The sequence below is a fragment of the Actinia tenebrosa genome, unplaced genomic scaffold (genome assembly GCF_029948245.1).
Source record: "Actinia tenebrosa isolate PJP-AT-01 unplaced genomic scaffold, QUT_ActTen_1.0 PGA_scaffold10__47_contigs__length_13832649, whole genome shotgun sequence".
Lineage (NCBI taxonomy): Eukaryota > Metazoa > Cnidaria > Anthozoa > Actiniaria > Actiniidae > Actinia > Actinia tenebrosa.
Window position 1 is genome coordinate 1476888 of NW_028292570.1, and position 13062 is coordinate 1489949.

The 13062-nt window shown below is 40.3% G+C and overlaps 2 protein-coding genes across 2 annotated transcripts; both read right to left on the bottom strand.

Annotated features, from left to right (window-relative positions):
- Positions 1-329: 329 nt before the first annotated feature.
- On the bottom strand, positions 330-6286 carry LOC116308458 (uncharacterized). The gene is made up of 2 exons (XM_089026447.1): positions 784-6286; positions 330-595 (listed from the first exon to the last, which is right to left on the bottom strand). Exon 1 carries the CDS (start codon positions 6253-6255, stop codon positions 1099-1101), a length of 5157 nt encoding a protein of 1718 aa, XP_088882573.1. The 5' UTR covers positions 6256-6286; the 3' UTR covers positions 330-595; positions 784-1098.
- Positions 6287-6376: 90 nt separating this feature from the next.
- On the bottom strand, positions 6377-8232 carry LOC148912707 (uncharacterized). Its single transcript, XM_089026819.1, has 3 exons — positions 8106-8232; positions 6514-7917; positions 6377-6397 (listed from the first exon to the last, which is right to left on the bottom strand). The coding sequence occupies exons 2-3, from the start codon at positions 7756-7758 to the stop codon at positions 6377-6379; spliced, it is 1266 nt and encodes a 421-aa protein (XP_088882945.1). The 5' UTR covers positions 7759-7917; positions 8106-8232.
- Between the last annotated feature and the right edge of the window lie 4830 nt (positions 8233-13062).

The following is a 13062-nucleotide window of genomic DNA, read 5'->3' on the forward strand; positions in this document are numbered from 1 at the left end:
GCGGATTTTCATCTTAAAAATGGATTCAAAAATGCTAAAAAGGTCAAGCTTCATCAGTTGAAAACGCGCAAAAAAGGTTGAGAATGGCAAAAGGAGGACTCGCTGCTTGTTATTTCACAGGAAAAATCAATTAATTTCCATACTATGGAAATACTATGGAAATAATCTGTAAAATGGAATTTACATACTATGTAAATCGATCTTCCAAACTATGTACATACTATGAAAATGATTTACAAACTATTTTACCTTGTAAATACTTTGTAAAAATATTGAATACAATAACATAGATGTATAGAATTAATTTACTTTGGAAATAGTATGGAAATAGTTTGGAAAAAAATTATGAAAAAAACAAGTAAAAAGTATGTAAATTAACTGGAAATAGTATGTAAAAAAATTGTATATAGTTTGTAAATAGTACGGTAAATTATCATATTGGCGAAACTAACGCCTTGGAAATAGTATGGGAATTGTTGTTTATACTAGACCCTGTGACAGTTTGGAAATAGTATTGTAGCTACCGGCGTAACCATGGCTAGGGTTTTATACGGATCTCTGACAATCTTTAATAGTTCTTAATTTGATCGTAAAACTATAACAAACATAAAAGAATACATGAATTACTTAAGGTTACAATCGCTATGGTGTTATCTCTAATCAGGCATGATTTACAGTGAACAGTGGTATATATGGTGTGTCTAAATCATCCAAAAATGTACAATCAATAATAAATCATATATGTGTGTGATTACAAAGTAATTTGTATAAGATTTTACTGACCTTGTCTAGCCATATACTTGCTCTTACAAATCGCTCCTCGTGGTCCGTTGACCGACAATTGAAATTTGAGATCAGAATAATGATGTACTTATTATATACTTAATAATTATTTAAACATTCCACGACTGTTCATGGCAACAGTCACAGGGCTTCCCAACAGTCGGTGGAGAACCACTGTTCAATCAAAGAGAATCATTGTTTGTTGTTTTTTAATATTTGGAACATAAACAAATATAAATGTCACTGTGACTTAATGTTCATATACACGTAGTGTGTGTTTTACTTGGATGCTTCGATGCCCTTCGATGGTGGATGTTAGTCTTCCTCTGCCTTCTGGAGCACTACAAGCTTCTGTACAGGACGTTGAAGGTACTTCGTCTCTGTCAGTCGTCTTCCCTTGTTGTCCAATTGGGAGGTAGCTAGGGCGAGGAGTGCCTTGCGCACTAAACCATCATCACTTGGAAGAACTTCGTAGACACGAGCAAGCTTCCAATCGCTTCTTGGTAGATTGTCGTCTTTAATAATAACAATGTCATTTACCTTGACGTTTCGGCTAGGTCGTTCCCATTTCTTTCGTATTTGCAGTGTTGGCATGTACTCTCCTCTCCACTTCTTCCAAAATTCATTGGCTAGATGCTGCACTCTCCTCCATCGCTTGCGACAGTACAAGTCAGCCCTTAAAAAGACACCTGGAGGGGGCATCAGTACCTTTGACTTCATTGTCAGTAGGTGGTTTGGTGTCAAAGGCTCCAGGTCTTCTGAGCTTACTGTCGTCAAAGGCCTTGAGTTGACGATGGCTTGAACTTCCTTCATCAGAGTGCGGAAGCTTTCGTCGTCGAGCTGATGTCCAGCCTCTTGCATAAGCGGTCGTAGGACGTTTCTCACACTCCGGATTTGCCGCTCCCACACTCCTCCAGCGTGGCTTGCGGAAGGCGGATTCATCTTGAAGGTGATCCATTCACAATTTTCCTTGAGTAACTCATCGCGTACTTTCTCTTCATCTAGGGCTTCCCGTAATTCGTTACTGGCTCCGATAAAATTGGTACCACAGTCAGATCTTAATTGACGTACTGGGCCACGCTCTGCTAGGAAGCGCCTGAGTGCGTTTATGAATGAGTCGGTGGACAGCGACGCTGCGGTCTCTAGATGTATGGCACGGGAGGGCATGCAAGTAAACAAAACGCCATAGCGTTTCACCTCCTTTCTTCCCTCCTTTATACTAAATGGGCCGAAATAATCCACAGCACAATAGGTGAAGGGAGGTGCTGGTTCCAGCCGGTCATTTGGGAGGTCCGCCATCTTTTGTTGCTGCAAAGGAGCTCTTAGCCTTTTACATGTTATGCACCGTTCGATAGCCGACGCTGTTGCCGATAATCCTCCGGTTATCCAATATCCGCGCTGAAGTACTTCGTTGTAAGTCATTCCTCGGCCTTGATGCTTGGTTGCTAGATGACAATTATTTATAACCAACTTGGATATGTGGGCCTTTCCGGGCAATATAACTGGATGCTTCAGTTCTTCCGACGTGCTAGCCCTTCGAAGGCGACCTCCGACACGCAGGACACCTTTGTCGTCGATGAAGGGATCTAGACGATAAAGGCTACTGCATTTCTTTAGACTTGTGTTACGAAGTCTTGTTGACTCTCTGTTGACAAATTCGCCCTTAACATCTATCGAATTCAAGGTCTTGATTTCTTGTTGGAAGTGTTCTTGTTGAATACTGCGGATGATGACGTTTTCTGCTTGACGCAGTTCCTCTACGCTGATCGCGCGGTCGCTGTAGAAGCAATTATCTGGACTGTCGGCATCTGATGACAGTTTGAGCTTGGCCTTCTTCTTCAACAGGTTCTTGTATCGTATGCACCTTGCTACGGCCCTTTTTGCTGTAAACCAGTTTGAGAAACGGTTCAACCTGCTCGTCTCAAGATGACCTGACTTGAATTCGTCTGTATGCGTGGTCAGTGTGACTGTCTTCTTGAGTTCTGGATCATCAGGACTGAGCTCATTGATTTCACGTTGGTGGACGTCATGTTGACCAAACTTGCGGAGGAATTCTGGGCCTCCGAACCACGTCTCATACTCTAAGAGTTCCTTGGCCATCAAACCTCGTGATGCTGCATCAGCTGGGTTGGAGTCTGTGCGCACGTACTGCCATTGCTTGGATTCTGTATGCTCATGGATCTGCTGAACGCGATTGGCGACATATATGTGGAATCTCTTTGCGCTGTTGTTGATGTAGCCTAGGACCACCTGGCTGTCAGTCCAAAACACTTCTTGAATGTCCTGATACTCTAGCTCTTGACACAACCACTGACCAACCTTGACTGATACCACTGCTGCAGTAAGCTCGAGGCGTGGAATAGTGACTGGTTTGAGTGGCGTCACGCGTGCCTTTCCCATCAGCAGAGCACAGTGGGCTTGGCCTTCATCATTTATCAAACGAAGATAGCTGCACTGCCCGTAGCCACTCTGACTAGCATCTGAGAAATTGTGTATCTCAACGTGCTTTACCTCGCCAAAGTCCTTTGGCTTGTAGCATCGTGGTATCTTGATATTTTCTAAGGTACTCAGCTCGTCGCGCCATCTTTCCCACCTCGGACGAAGATTGTCGCTTATGGGATCGTCCCAGTCGACTGCTTCCCGACACAGCTCTTGAAAGATCTGTTTTCCGACCAAGACCACGGGAGCCAGGAATCCAAGAGGGTCGAATACTGAGCAAACAGTAGACAGAATACCTCTTCTAGTTAGAGGACGATCTTGGAGGATTATCCTAAACTGGAAGCAATCTGTCTCGATACACCACATGACACCGAGAGTTCGTTCGATTGGTAGAGGATCTTGGTTGAAATCTATGTCTTGAAGATTTTTAGCTCTGTCCTCAACTGGGATGGATTGAATAACTTTCTTGCTGTTACTGTTTATCTTGTGAAGTCTTAGACCCGCCTTCGCGCATATGGCTTGACTGTTCCTTATAATTTCTACCGCTTTCTCCGGGGTCTCTACAGACTTGAGGCCGTCGTCGACGTAGAAGTCTCGACGAATGAAGTTGGCAGCTTCTTGGCCAAATTCAATTTCTCCATCGTTCGCAGCTTGCTTGAAACCGACATTTGCACATCCGGGAGATGCTGCTGCACCAAATAGATGGACATTCATGCGGTATTCAATCGGTTGGCTGTCCAGGTTCCCATCTTCCCACCAGAAAAACCGAAGAAGGTCTCGGTCTGCTTCATCGACATAGAACTGGTGGAACATACCTTCCACATCGCATGAAAAGGCAATTTGTTCCTGACGGAATCTACAAAGAACACCCAATAAGCTGTTTGTCAGATCGGGTCCTTGCAGAAGGTTCTTGTTCAATGATGTGCCTCTGTAGACGGCGCTGCAATCGAAGACAACCCGAATCTTATCTGGTTTCTTTGCGTGGTAGACGCCGTGGTGGGGAACATAGTTAATACGTCCTCCTGTGGGTCTGCCGCCTTCGGCCGGAACTCTCTCTGCACATTCATCAATCGTCTTTCGCATGAACTCGAGATAGTCTCTTCTTAATCTCTCATTCCTTTTCAGACGCGCTTTGAGCTGTGCGAGGCGTCTCAGGGCTTGAGACCTGTTGTTTGGGAGACAAACATCCTTGTTCCTTAGAGGGAGAGGCATTTCGTAGTGCCCGTCTTTCCTTTGGCGAATCTGATTTTTCATTTCCGTCAGAAATGCTCGGTCGTCTGCTGACATGGGCTGTTGTTTGGGATCTGGCTTCTCGTGGAAGTCTCTCTCGAACATCTCCCTCACCTGGGCAGGGCTTATGACCTCTCTTGCGTGAGTTTCGGTCGTGAAGGTGGCTTTATTGGCATCCTTTTGCTCTTCGCGCACCATGGGGATGTGATCAGCTGTTGTCGCATTGACCCAATTGTTGGTATCAGATTCTTCTGGTGACTCTTCATTGATGGGGCTCTTACACACACGTCCAACGATGCCCCAACCAAGGTCGGTTCTTATTCCATACGGGTCGTTATCAGAACCTGGTATGACTTCTCGAGGCTTGATGGCTTTAGGGCAGTTCGTGCCTATCAGCAAGCCGACTTCGATATCATCTCTGTAGGGCATCAGTTCATCTGCGATTCGATTAAGATGTTTCCACTGTCTCGCGATTTCAGGCTTTGGGATCTGGGATGGCTTGCAAGGAATGACTGGTCTCGTGAAGATCCTTGGCAGTGTGATGGAGACTTGACGCTTGTAATCTTGCACCTTGATTCCTTGAATCTTCTTACACTGTATTAACTCATTTTCTTCGTGCATTGTTGAGAGAAGAAGATGACTATTTGCTCCGTCGATGTTCAGTGCTGATCTAAGGCTTTCGGTGATGAAAGTTGCATTAGACTGACAATCAATCAACGCGTAGGTTAACCTTTCAAGCTGAGGTTTTTCTGTGCAGGATATCCACACTGGAACAATGAGACTGTGATCTTGTCCATACTGCTGACCTTCAACCTTGCAAACGCTTGTACACTTTGTTGCTGCTGTATCTGTTTTTGCAGTCTCGACCTTATGCTGTTGCTCCCTTCGACCTTCGTCATCGACATGCAGACAAGTGGGATGTTGCTGTTTACATCGGGAACAAGTAGTGATCTCTTTGCATTTGTTTTCCTTGGACATGTGACCGTGCTGTAGACAACGGAGACAAAGTCCCTTTCTGATCACAAACTTTGTTCGCTCTTTAATGTGTTTCTTTGCAAACTCGAAACAAGCATTTAGGTGATGATTACCTTTCTTACACCACAGACATAGTGGGGTCTTGTGATCATTGCTTAAGGTGCCTTTAGTTTCGGTAGATAGGGTAGAAGCGCTGTTGAGGATGTTAGTTCTGGGCTTTACCCTTGACGGTTTGCTTGTGTCGCTAAGTCCAGTCAACACAGGTAGGCATTGGACTTCTGCTGTACTGGCCACAAATTCAACAAATGATTTGAAGGGAGGAAATTTAGAGTCGCCGTGTGCGAGTTGAAATTCCCTCACCTTTGTACCCCATTTTGGGTGCATCCAGCTTGGCAGGATTTTAAGTAATTGTTTGTTCTCATGTTGTTTGTTCAGCGTTTCTAAATCTTCTACTGACTGCATTGCAAGCTCGCATGTCTTCAAGAAGTCTGCAAATTCACGCAAATCTCTTCCTTCCTTGGGGGCGATTCGAGGCCAGTTTGTCAGCTTGTTTCTAAAGGCTTCAGCAACGACAGACGGATGTCCAAAACGTCTCTCTAACGTTTTCTTGGCCTCCTGGTATGCTTCAGCTGTCTGAACAAATTGGTATCCTTCCACGATTTTCCTTGGTTCTCCGGCGAGATACTGTTGTAGGTAAAGGATCTTCTCACTGACGTTTGTTACTCTTTTTCCAATTACAGCTTCAAAGGCAGCCTTCCAGGTAGGCCATTCTAACGGGTTACCGCTAAAGACATTAAGCTTGGGCGTTGGCAGTCGAGCTGCTTCCATACTCTCTGCAATCGCCGAGCCGAATTCTTGAACCGATGGCTGATGAACTGGTATGGAATACTGATAAGCGCGGGAATAACCTGGCACGTGTGGAGGCGTTGAGAAAGCGTTAACGGTTTCTTTAGCTCCATCGCAGGCAGTACTGGCATGAGATTGTTGATTTTCGCCCTTCGGTACTATCTGAGGAGTTGAAGTGTGGATAGGAGGTTGGCGGAATATTGCTGGTGGAATCAGAGTTCGGCGTTCTTGAGGACTTACGTTGTCGTTTTCTGTATAACGCATTGGATGGTGAGTATTTCGGTTACCTGGAGTGGCTGGGTTTCCTGTGTTCGGTATGATATCCTTCGAGATTCCTGTGCCTGGTACAAGGTCCCTTTCGTGCTGCTTGCTTCCACCTTTGTTGTAAGTTTCGCGATTTCCACCAAAATAATGACTTCCGGTAGACGTGATCTCCTTATTTGGCCTTTCGATGGGTATATTTCCATTGTCAAATGGGTTGTTGACATTTTGATTCGAGGTCTCATGTTCATCGTTTAATTCTTTCTGATTTCCGTTCAGTTCGTTATCGTTATCACTTGGCGTATTAAAATCGTTAATCGCGTCGTTTCCGGTCTTGATGTCTGCGTTGTGTTCGTTATCGTTTGGTTTATTGGAGCCGTCAATCACGTCGCCTATCTGATTTTCGGTTTTCATGTTTGCGTCGTTTTGACCTCTGAGATGTGTTTGCGTGAAACCGTGCATCGATGTTATGTAACGCCGGACGTTATCATCTTTACTCTGCGTTTCGAGTCGACCGAGATTTGCTTCGGATAAGCATGATCTATCATCGAATTCCTCCATCAGGTCTTTCTCGGCCTTCGCCATTTCGTAACTCTTCATTCTTTGCAACTCTTCAAATTCAAATCTCTTTCGTTGTAGCTCTAGTTCGAATTCTGCTTGCAAACGGGCGTATTTTAGGTCAACTTCCTTTTGGGCGAGAAGAATTTTCATCCTTTGGATACTTTTATTCGTAGCTTGAGACGTTGCTACACTTCTGCGCGAGCGGGTTTCTTCTCTTTCTAGTTCGAAGATTCTTTCTCCTAATCGTTTACGTAATTCGAGCGCTTCTTTGTTTTGTTCGTTGCATGAGTTAATCAATTCGTGATGGGATTCGATTGATGCTATCCTTCTGAGATCTTCTTGCAATATTTGTAGATTATTGCGGTATTTTTCAAGGTTATGTCTGTTCTTTCGCAAAATATCTGAGCCGTGATCGAGCCACGTCAGCTCAATGTTATTCATGATATTCTTTAGCTCCTTGAGAGCTTTGTCTAAGTTTGTTTCCTTTAATGATGTTACATATTGTTGACCTTTCGCGGTCAACGTTCGTGTACGCTTGAAATTTACGACTGCAGTCGTTTCTCTTTCACTCAGAAAGTCGGGTACAAGTTCGCTTTCAGCTCCGTCGAGCCTTGCATCGCTTAAACTTCGTCTCATCGGGCTTATAGGATCCGACGATTCCATACTAGCCTCGTTTACTTAGCTTAGCGTGCGAAATCTAGTTCACAGTCTTTTAAACCACAAGTTTTAAGACAAGTTTTACTGTAGCTACCTGCGTAACCATGGCTAGGGTTTTATACGGATCTCTGACAATCTTTAATAGTTCTTAATTTGATCGTAAAACTATAACAAACATAAAAGAATACATGAATTACTTAAGGTTACAATCGCTATGGTGTTATCTCTAATCAGGCATGATTTACAGTGAACAGTGGTATATATGGTGTGTCTAAATCATCCAAAAATGTACAATCAATAATAAATCATATATGTGTGTGATTACAAAGTAATTTGTATAAGATTTTACTGACCTTGTCTAGCCATATACTTGCTCTTACAAATCGCTCCTCGTGGTCCGTTGACCGACAATTGAAATTTGAGATCAGAATAATGATGTACTTATTATATACTTAATAATTATTTAAACATTCCACGACTGTTCATGGCAACAGTCACAAGTATGTAAATAATTATTCGTGGCTAGGCTGTACTTAGGAGCCGTGGGCTTAAATAACTATCTATCTCAGTCTACGTCGCCGTTGTGCTCAAACGTTAACATCTCCCTTCACTACAATTTGGGCTTCCTGTGTAGTCACCAGACTTAACGTACGGTCACCTTTAAAATTGGAGAATGTCTGCAATCCGTAAGATTTCCAATATCGAGCAGATTGATGTTGACATTATTTGCAAATCCCCCTGTACGCGACTGTACGCCCCAACCGTCCTCTCTTTAAAGAAGATGATGATGGTCTCTCAACTCAATAGTCGAAGTCGTGGACAACTCATTCGAACTTTAATTCAAAATCGAAATGGCTTCCAAAAAAGGAGTGGTTTTGGACTACAGGTAAGTGTAAAAGAAACTCTACAATTTTCTTTGGGAAGCTAACATTTTTTGTAAGCAATCCTTCGCCAAAACAGCTCAAAAAGTTTTGTTCAAATCTTTGTTCACTAAAATTTTTCTGAATCTATCCCCTGCCCCCAGCTAACTTCAATGTTGTTTAAATATTACGGTGTACGTTTGGTTGCTATATAACTTGGGGTAGGCCTGCCTATATCAATACATCACGAAAATTCTACAACAGGAAATATAGGAAAATAGAAATATAAATTTATTTGTGCATTCTGATTTGCAAATTAATTTTTACAAGTTGGAAAGTTATTATAAGAATTTGAGGAGTCACTTGCTAGTTAGTTAGGTAGGGGAGGGGGAGGAAGTGTTATAATGTGATCATGTAAAATAAACACCAAGACATAAAATCATGAAAACGTGTCAAATCGTTATGTTTCAAATCGGATTTGTACCAAAATTAATGTTCCCTAGCTTAGCAAAGTGTTATTTTTATTTGTACATTTTAGGGTTTTCCACTGATCAACTTAAAAGGAGTGAAAACTAAACTCAAAATATATCTTATGAAATAGAGAAAGGACAGAAGAGGAGATTAAATAAGACTTGGAGAAAGAAGAAAGAAGAAGAAGAGAGAGGAACTTAAGGTAAAACTAGATGAAGAGAAGAAACGCAAAGAAAAAAATATTATGAAATAACTGTTATGAATGTCGCGTTCTGATTGGTTTGGAGTGCGTTCTTTATGAGAGCACATTACATGCCACGCACTTTCCGTTGCTATCCATTATTGTAATTTGTATTTTATAAAAGAAATAAAAAGTCATAAAGCACTTGGGGATTGGCAGAACACTCGAGAAGTGTCCAGAAGCACTCTGCTACGCGTCATGCTTCTTCTAACACTTTTCTCGTGTTCTGCCAACCCCTGCGTGCTTTATGACAGCACACAGCACGCGCTCACGTTTTCTATTTCTTCAATAAAAAGAGAAATTCCATTTTAACAGATAATTGATACAATTGTACAATTATGGTCAAATTTTTAATTAAAGTATTTGCATCACATGAATTTTGAAATGCGAAGCTTTGTAATTATAAACAAATCATTATTTCTGAAAATATTTTTCAAAAGTACTGAATATAATTTTTCAAATGACCAACATAACTTCCTATGCAAAACAACAGCTTGCTATGTATAACTATAAATATCTTATGTTTACTATTGTACATGTTCTAGACTACTACGACTTACTATGTACTATCATGGCTTACTGGCTGTGTTTTCACTAGGACAATTTAAACTAGCTTAAATATAACACCGGAAATAAGGCAAAGTTAAACTATCCAGCAAGATGGTTTAAGTTGTCCTACCAAATAAATGGGCCAATCACAGTGTTATTCTTGAAATGTGGTTGTCGGATTAAAACACCTCCAGGAATTTTAGGCAAGTTAACATTTCTAGTGAAAACACGGCCACTATGTACTATCATGGCTTACTATGTACTATCATGGCTTGCCATGTACTACCATAGCTTACCATGTGCTACCATGACTTAATATGTACTATCATGGCTTACCATGTGCTACCATGACTTAATATGTACTATCATGGCTTACTATGTACTATCATGACTTAATATGTACAATCATGGCTTAATATGTACTATCATGGCTTACTATGTACTATCATGGCTTACTATGTACTATCATGGCTTACTATGTACTATCATGACTTACTATGTACAATCATGGCTTAATATGTAGGTGTATCATGGCTTACTATGTACTATCATGGCTTACTATGTACTATCATGGCTTACTATGTACTATCATGACTTACTATGTACAATCATGGCTTAATATGTACTATCATGGCTTAATATGTACTACCATGGCTTACCATGTGCTACCATGACTTAATATGTACTACTATGGCTTACCATGTGCTACCATGACTTAATATGTACTACCATGGCTTACCATGTGCTACCATGACTTAATATGTACTACCATGACTTACTATGTACTACCATGTGACTTAATATGTACTACTATGGCTTACCATGTGCTACCATGGCTTACCATATGCTACCATGTGACTTAATATGTGCTACCATGGCTTACTATGCAATATCACAAGTTACTATGTACTACCATGGCCTACCATGTGCTACCACGACTTAATATGTACTATCATGGCTTGCTATGTACTACCATCATGACTTAAAGTGCCTATGACACCTAACTCAATGTTTTCAGCATTGACTCTACATGAAGTTAAAAGTTAAATAGTAAACTATTTTTATATGATTTGAGTGATGCATCTTGTAGATATCAAGGTTTATACTTCCAGTATACTAATGAGTGTGATGTCATAGTAGGCATTATTAAATATACGAAAATTTACAGAGGTAGTAAAATATCCTGTATAAAACATAATTATCTTACTCAGGGTTTATAGAAAGGTTATTGTAAATTTGTTTTCTCATAATCAGTGTTTTGATTTAAAAATGATGACAAATACACCCAAATGCCTACTACGACATCACACTCATGATTAGCATACTGGAAGTATAAATTTGAGAATTAAGAAGGAAAGAAAACATCAGTTGGGCCATTTTACAGCTGTTCAAGGTCACTTCACGCGAAAGTTGAAGCGAGAGACGTTGAAACTTGATGTTGAAACTTCAAGAGCTTTCGCCTACTTTATCCGTAAAAAGGTACATAATACTTCTGTACAAAGAAAGCAGCTTATTCAACTATTTTGATTGTTTAGGAATTGAAAAAAGAGGATATTTGGTGTTTTATGTCAGTACGTTTTGCAGAATTTCTTCGCAATATGCTTACTTGTTTTCTCAAAAAAATGTCAAATATTTGAAGTCTTGGAGATGAAAAAAATGCCGTAAAAGTCCGGTCAGTAGGTGGGTTCTTGGTGCCTCCCCTCCCTCTATGTTTTTTATTATTGTTGTTGTTGTTAGTGGACCCACCTACCCTCAGTCCGCCTAATCTTCACCCCCCCTGTCTACAGGATATTTTTCCAAGGCTCGTTTTGAGAGGACAAAATCAAAATATCGAAAAGTCATTTCAAATATATATTTTGATTTTTAATTTTTGAATTCGAAAATTGACATTGATGAGATAATTTTCGAATTTTGACATGATCGTAAAAAAATGAAAAGTTCAAAAATCAGGCAAATTTCATATGTCCAATTCACGCTAACTAAATTGAAAAGCTCTTTGTGGAGTGTTACACGGACCACACGGACCATTCACGTATTTGAATTTGTATTCACGTATTTGAATTTGTATTCACGTATTTGAATTTGTATTCACGTATTTGAATTTGTATTCACGCATTTGAATTTGTATTCGTGTATTTGAATTTGTATTCATGTATTTGAATTTGTATTCATGTATTTGAATTTTTATTCGTGTATTTGAATTTGAATTTGTATTCTTGTATTTGAATTTGTATTCGTGTATTTGAATTTGTATTCGTGTATTTGAATTTGTATTCGTGTATTTGAATTTGTATTCGTGTATTTGAATTTGTATTTGTGTATTTGAATTTGTATTTGTGTATTTGAATTTGTATTCGTGTTTTTGAATTTGTATTCGTGTATTTGGATTTGAGGTTCTCTAAAAGGACTCGTCTGCTTCCCAATGAATTAGTTCATCAAGAGTAACCTTTCTTCCCTTGGTTCTTTCAATCTCGTCTATCCTTTCTTTTTTGGCAATGTCCTCGCAACATCCATAAAACAAAAATCTGAAAAATGTCTTTACCTACTTGATCGTCCCTGTTTCATCCTGGTCTTTTTCAAGTTTTAAGTTTTCCATTTGTTTCACGAGATTTGCTATTGCTCTTTGTCCTGTTCTGCGTTTGAACAGCACAGGGTTAAGAACACGACCACTTCTCAGCTTCATGGTTTACGGGACTCTCTAAGATCTCGAAGGAACAAAGTGGTGAATGCGTCTCTGATTGAATGCCCTGTATCCTCTCTTTCAAATTATATATTCTTTCGGACATTCCCCAAAAATGTAACATTTCTTACATTCAAAAAATAATAAAAAAATTAAAAAATTAAAAATAAAAAACCACATTCTTTCTTTTGTTCCTACATTCCACACAAAAACAAAGTTTTCAACATTCCTTATTCTTTTTGAGCATCGTCCCTCAAGTCTAAAGTCCAAAGCCCTCTGTCGGTCTTACATAATCGTAAATAACCGGATTAAGTTAATTCCTGGATAGTAACATATTTTTCTCAAGAATTCCTGAACCCATGGTTGTGATAGTCCTGATTCCTCAAGTGACTCTACATTAAACCTCTTTGAAATATCCGGGCACAAAAGCATTTAAGAAATACCGTTTTTCTCTCCCACCACCCCCACCCCCTCCTTAACAAGTTTATTCAAAATAAAGCGAGGCTGGT

Coding starts and splice junctions, on each gene's coding strand:
- LOC148912707 (XM_089026819.1), bottom strand. CDS start 7,758: ATGGAATCGTCGGATCCTATAAGCCCGATGAGACGAAGTTTAAGCGAT. Junction 6,398..6,513: donor GTTATACAGAAAACGACAAC/GTAAGTCCTCAA, acceptor ATCTCATGCCAG/TACTGCCTGCGATGGAGCTA.
- LOC116308458 (XM_089026447.1), bottom strand. CDS start 6,255: ATGGAAGCAGCTCGACTGCCAACGCCCAAGCTTAATGTCTTTAGCGGT.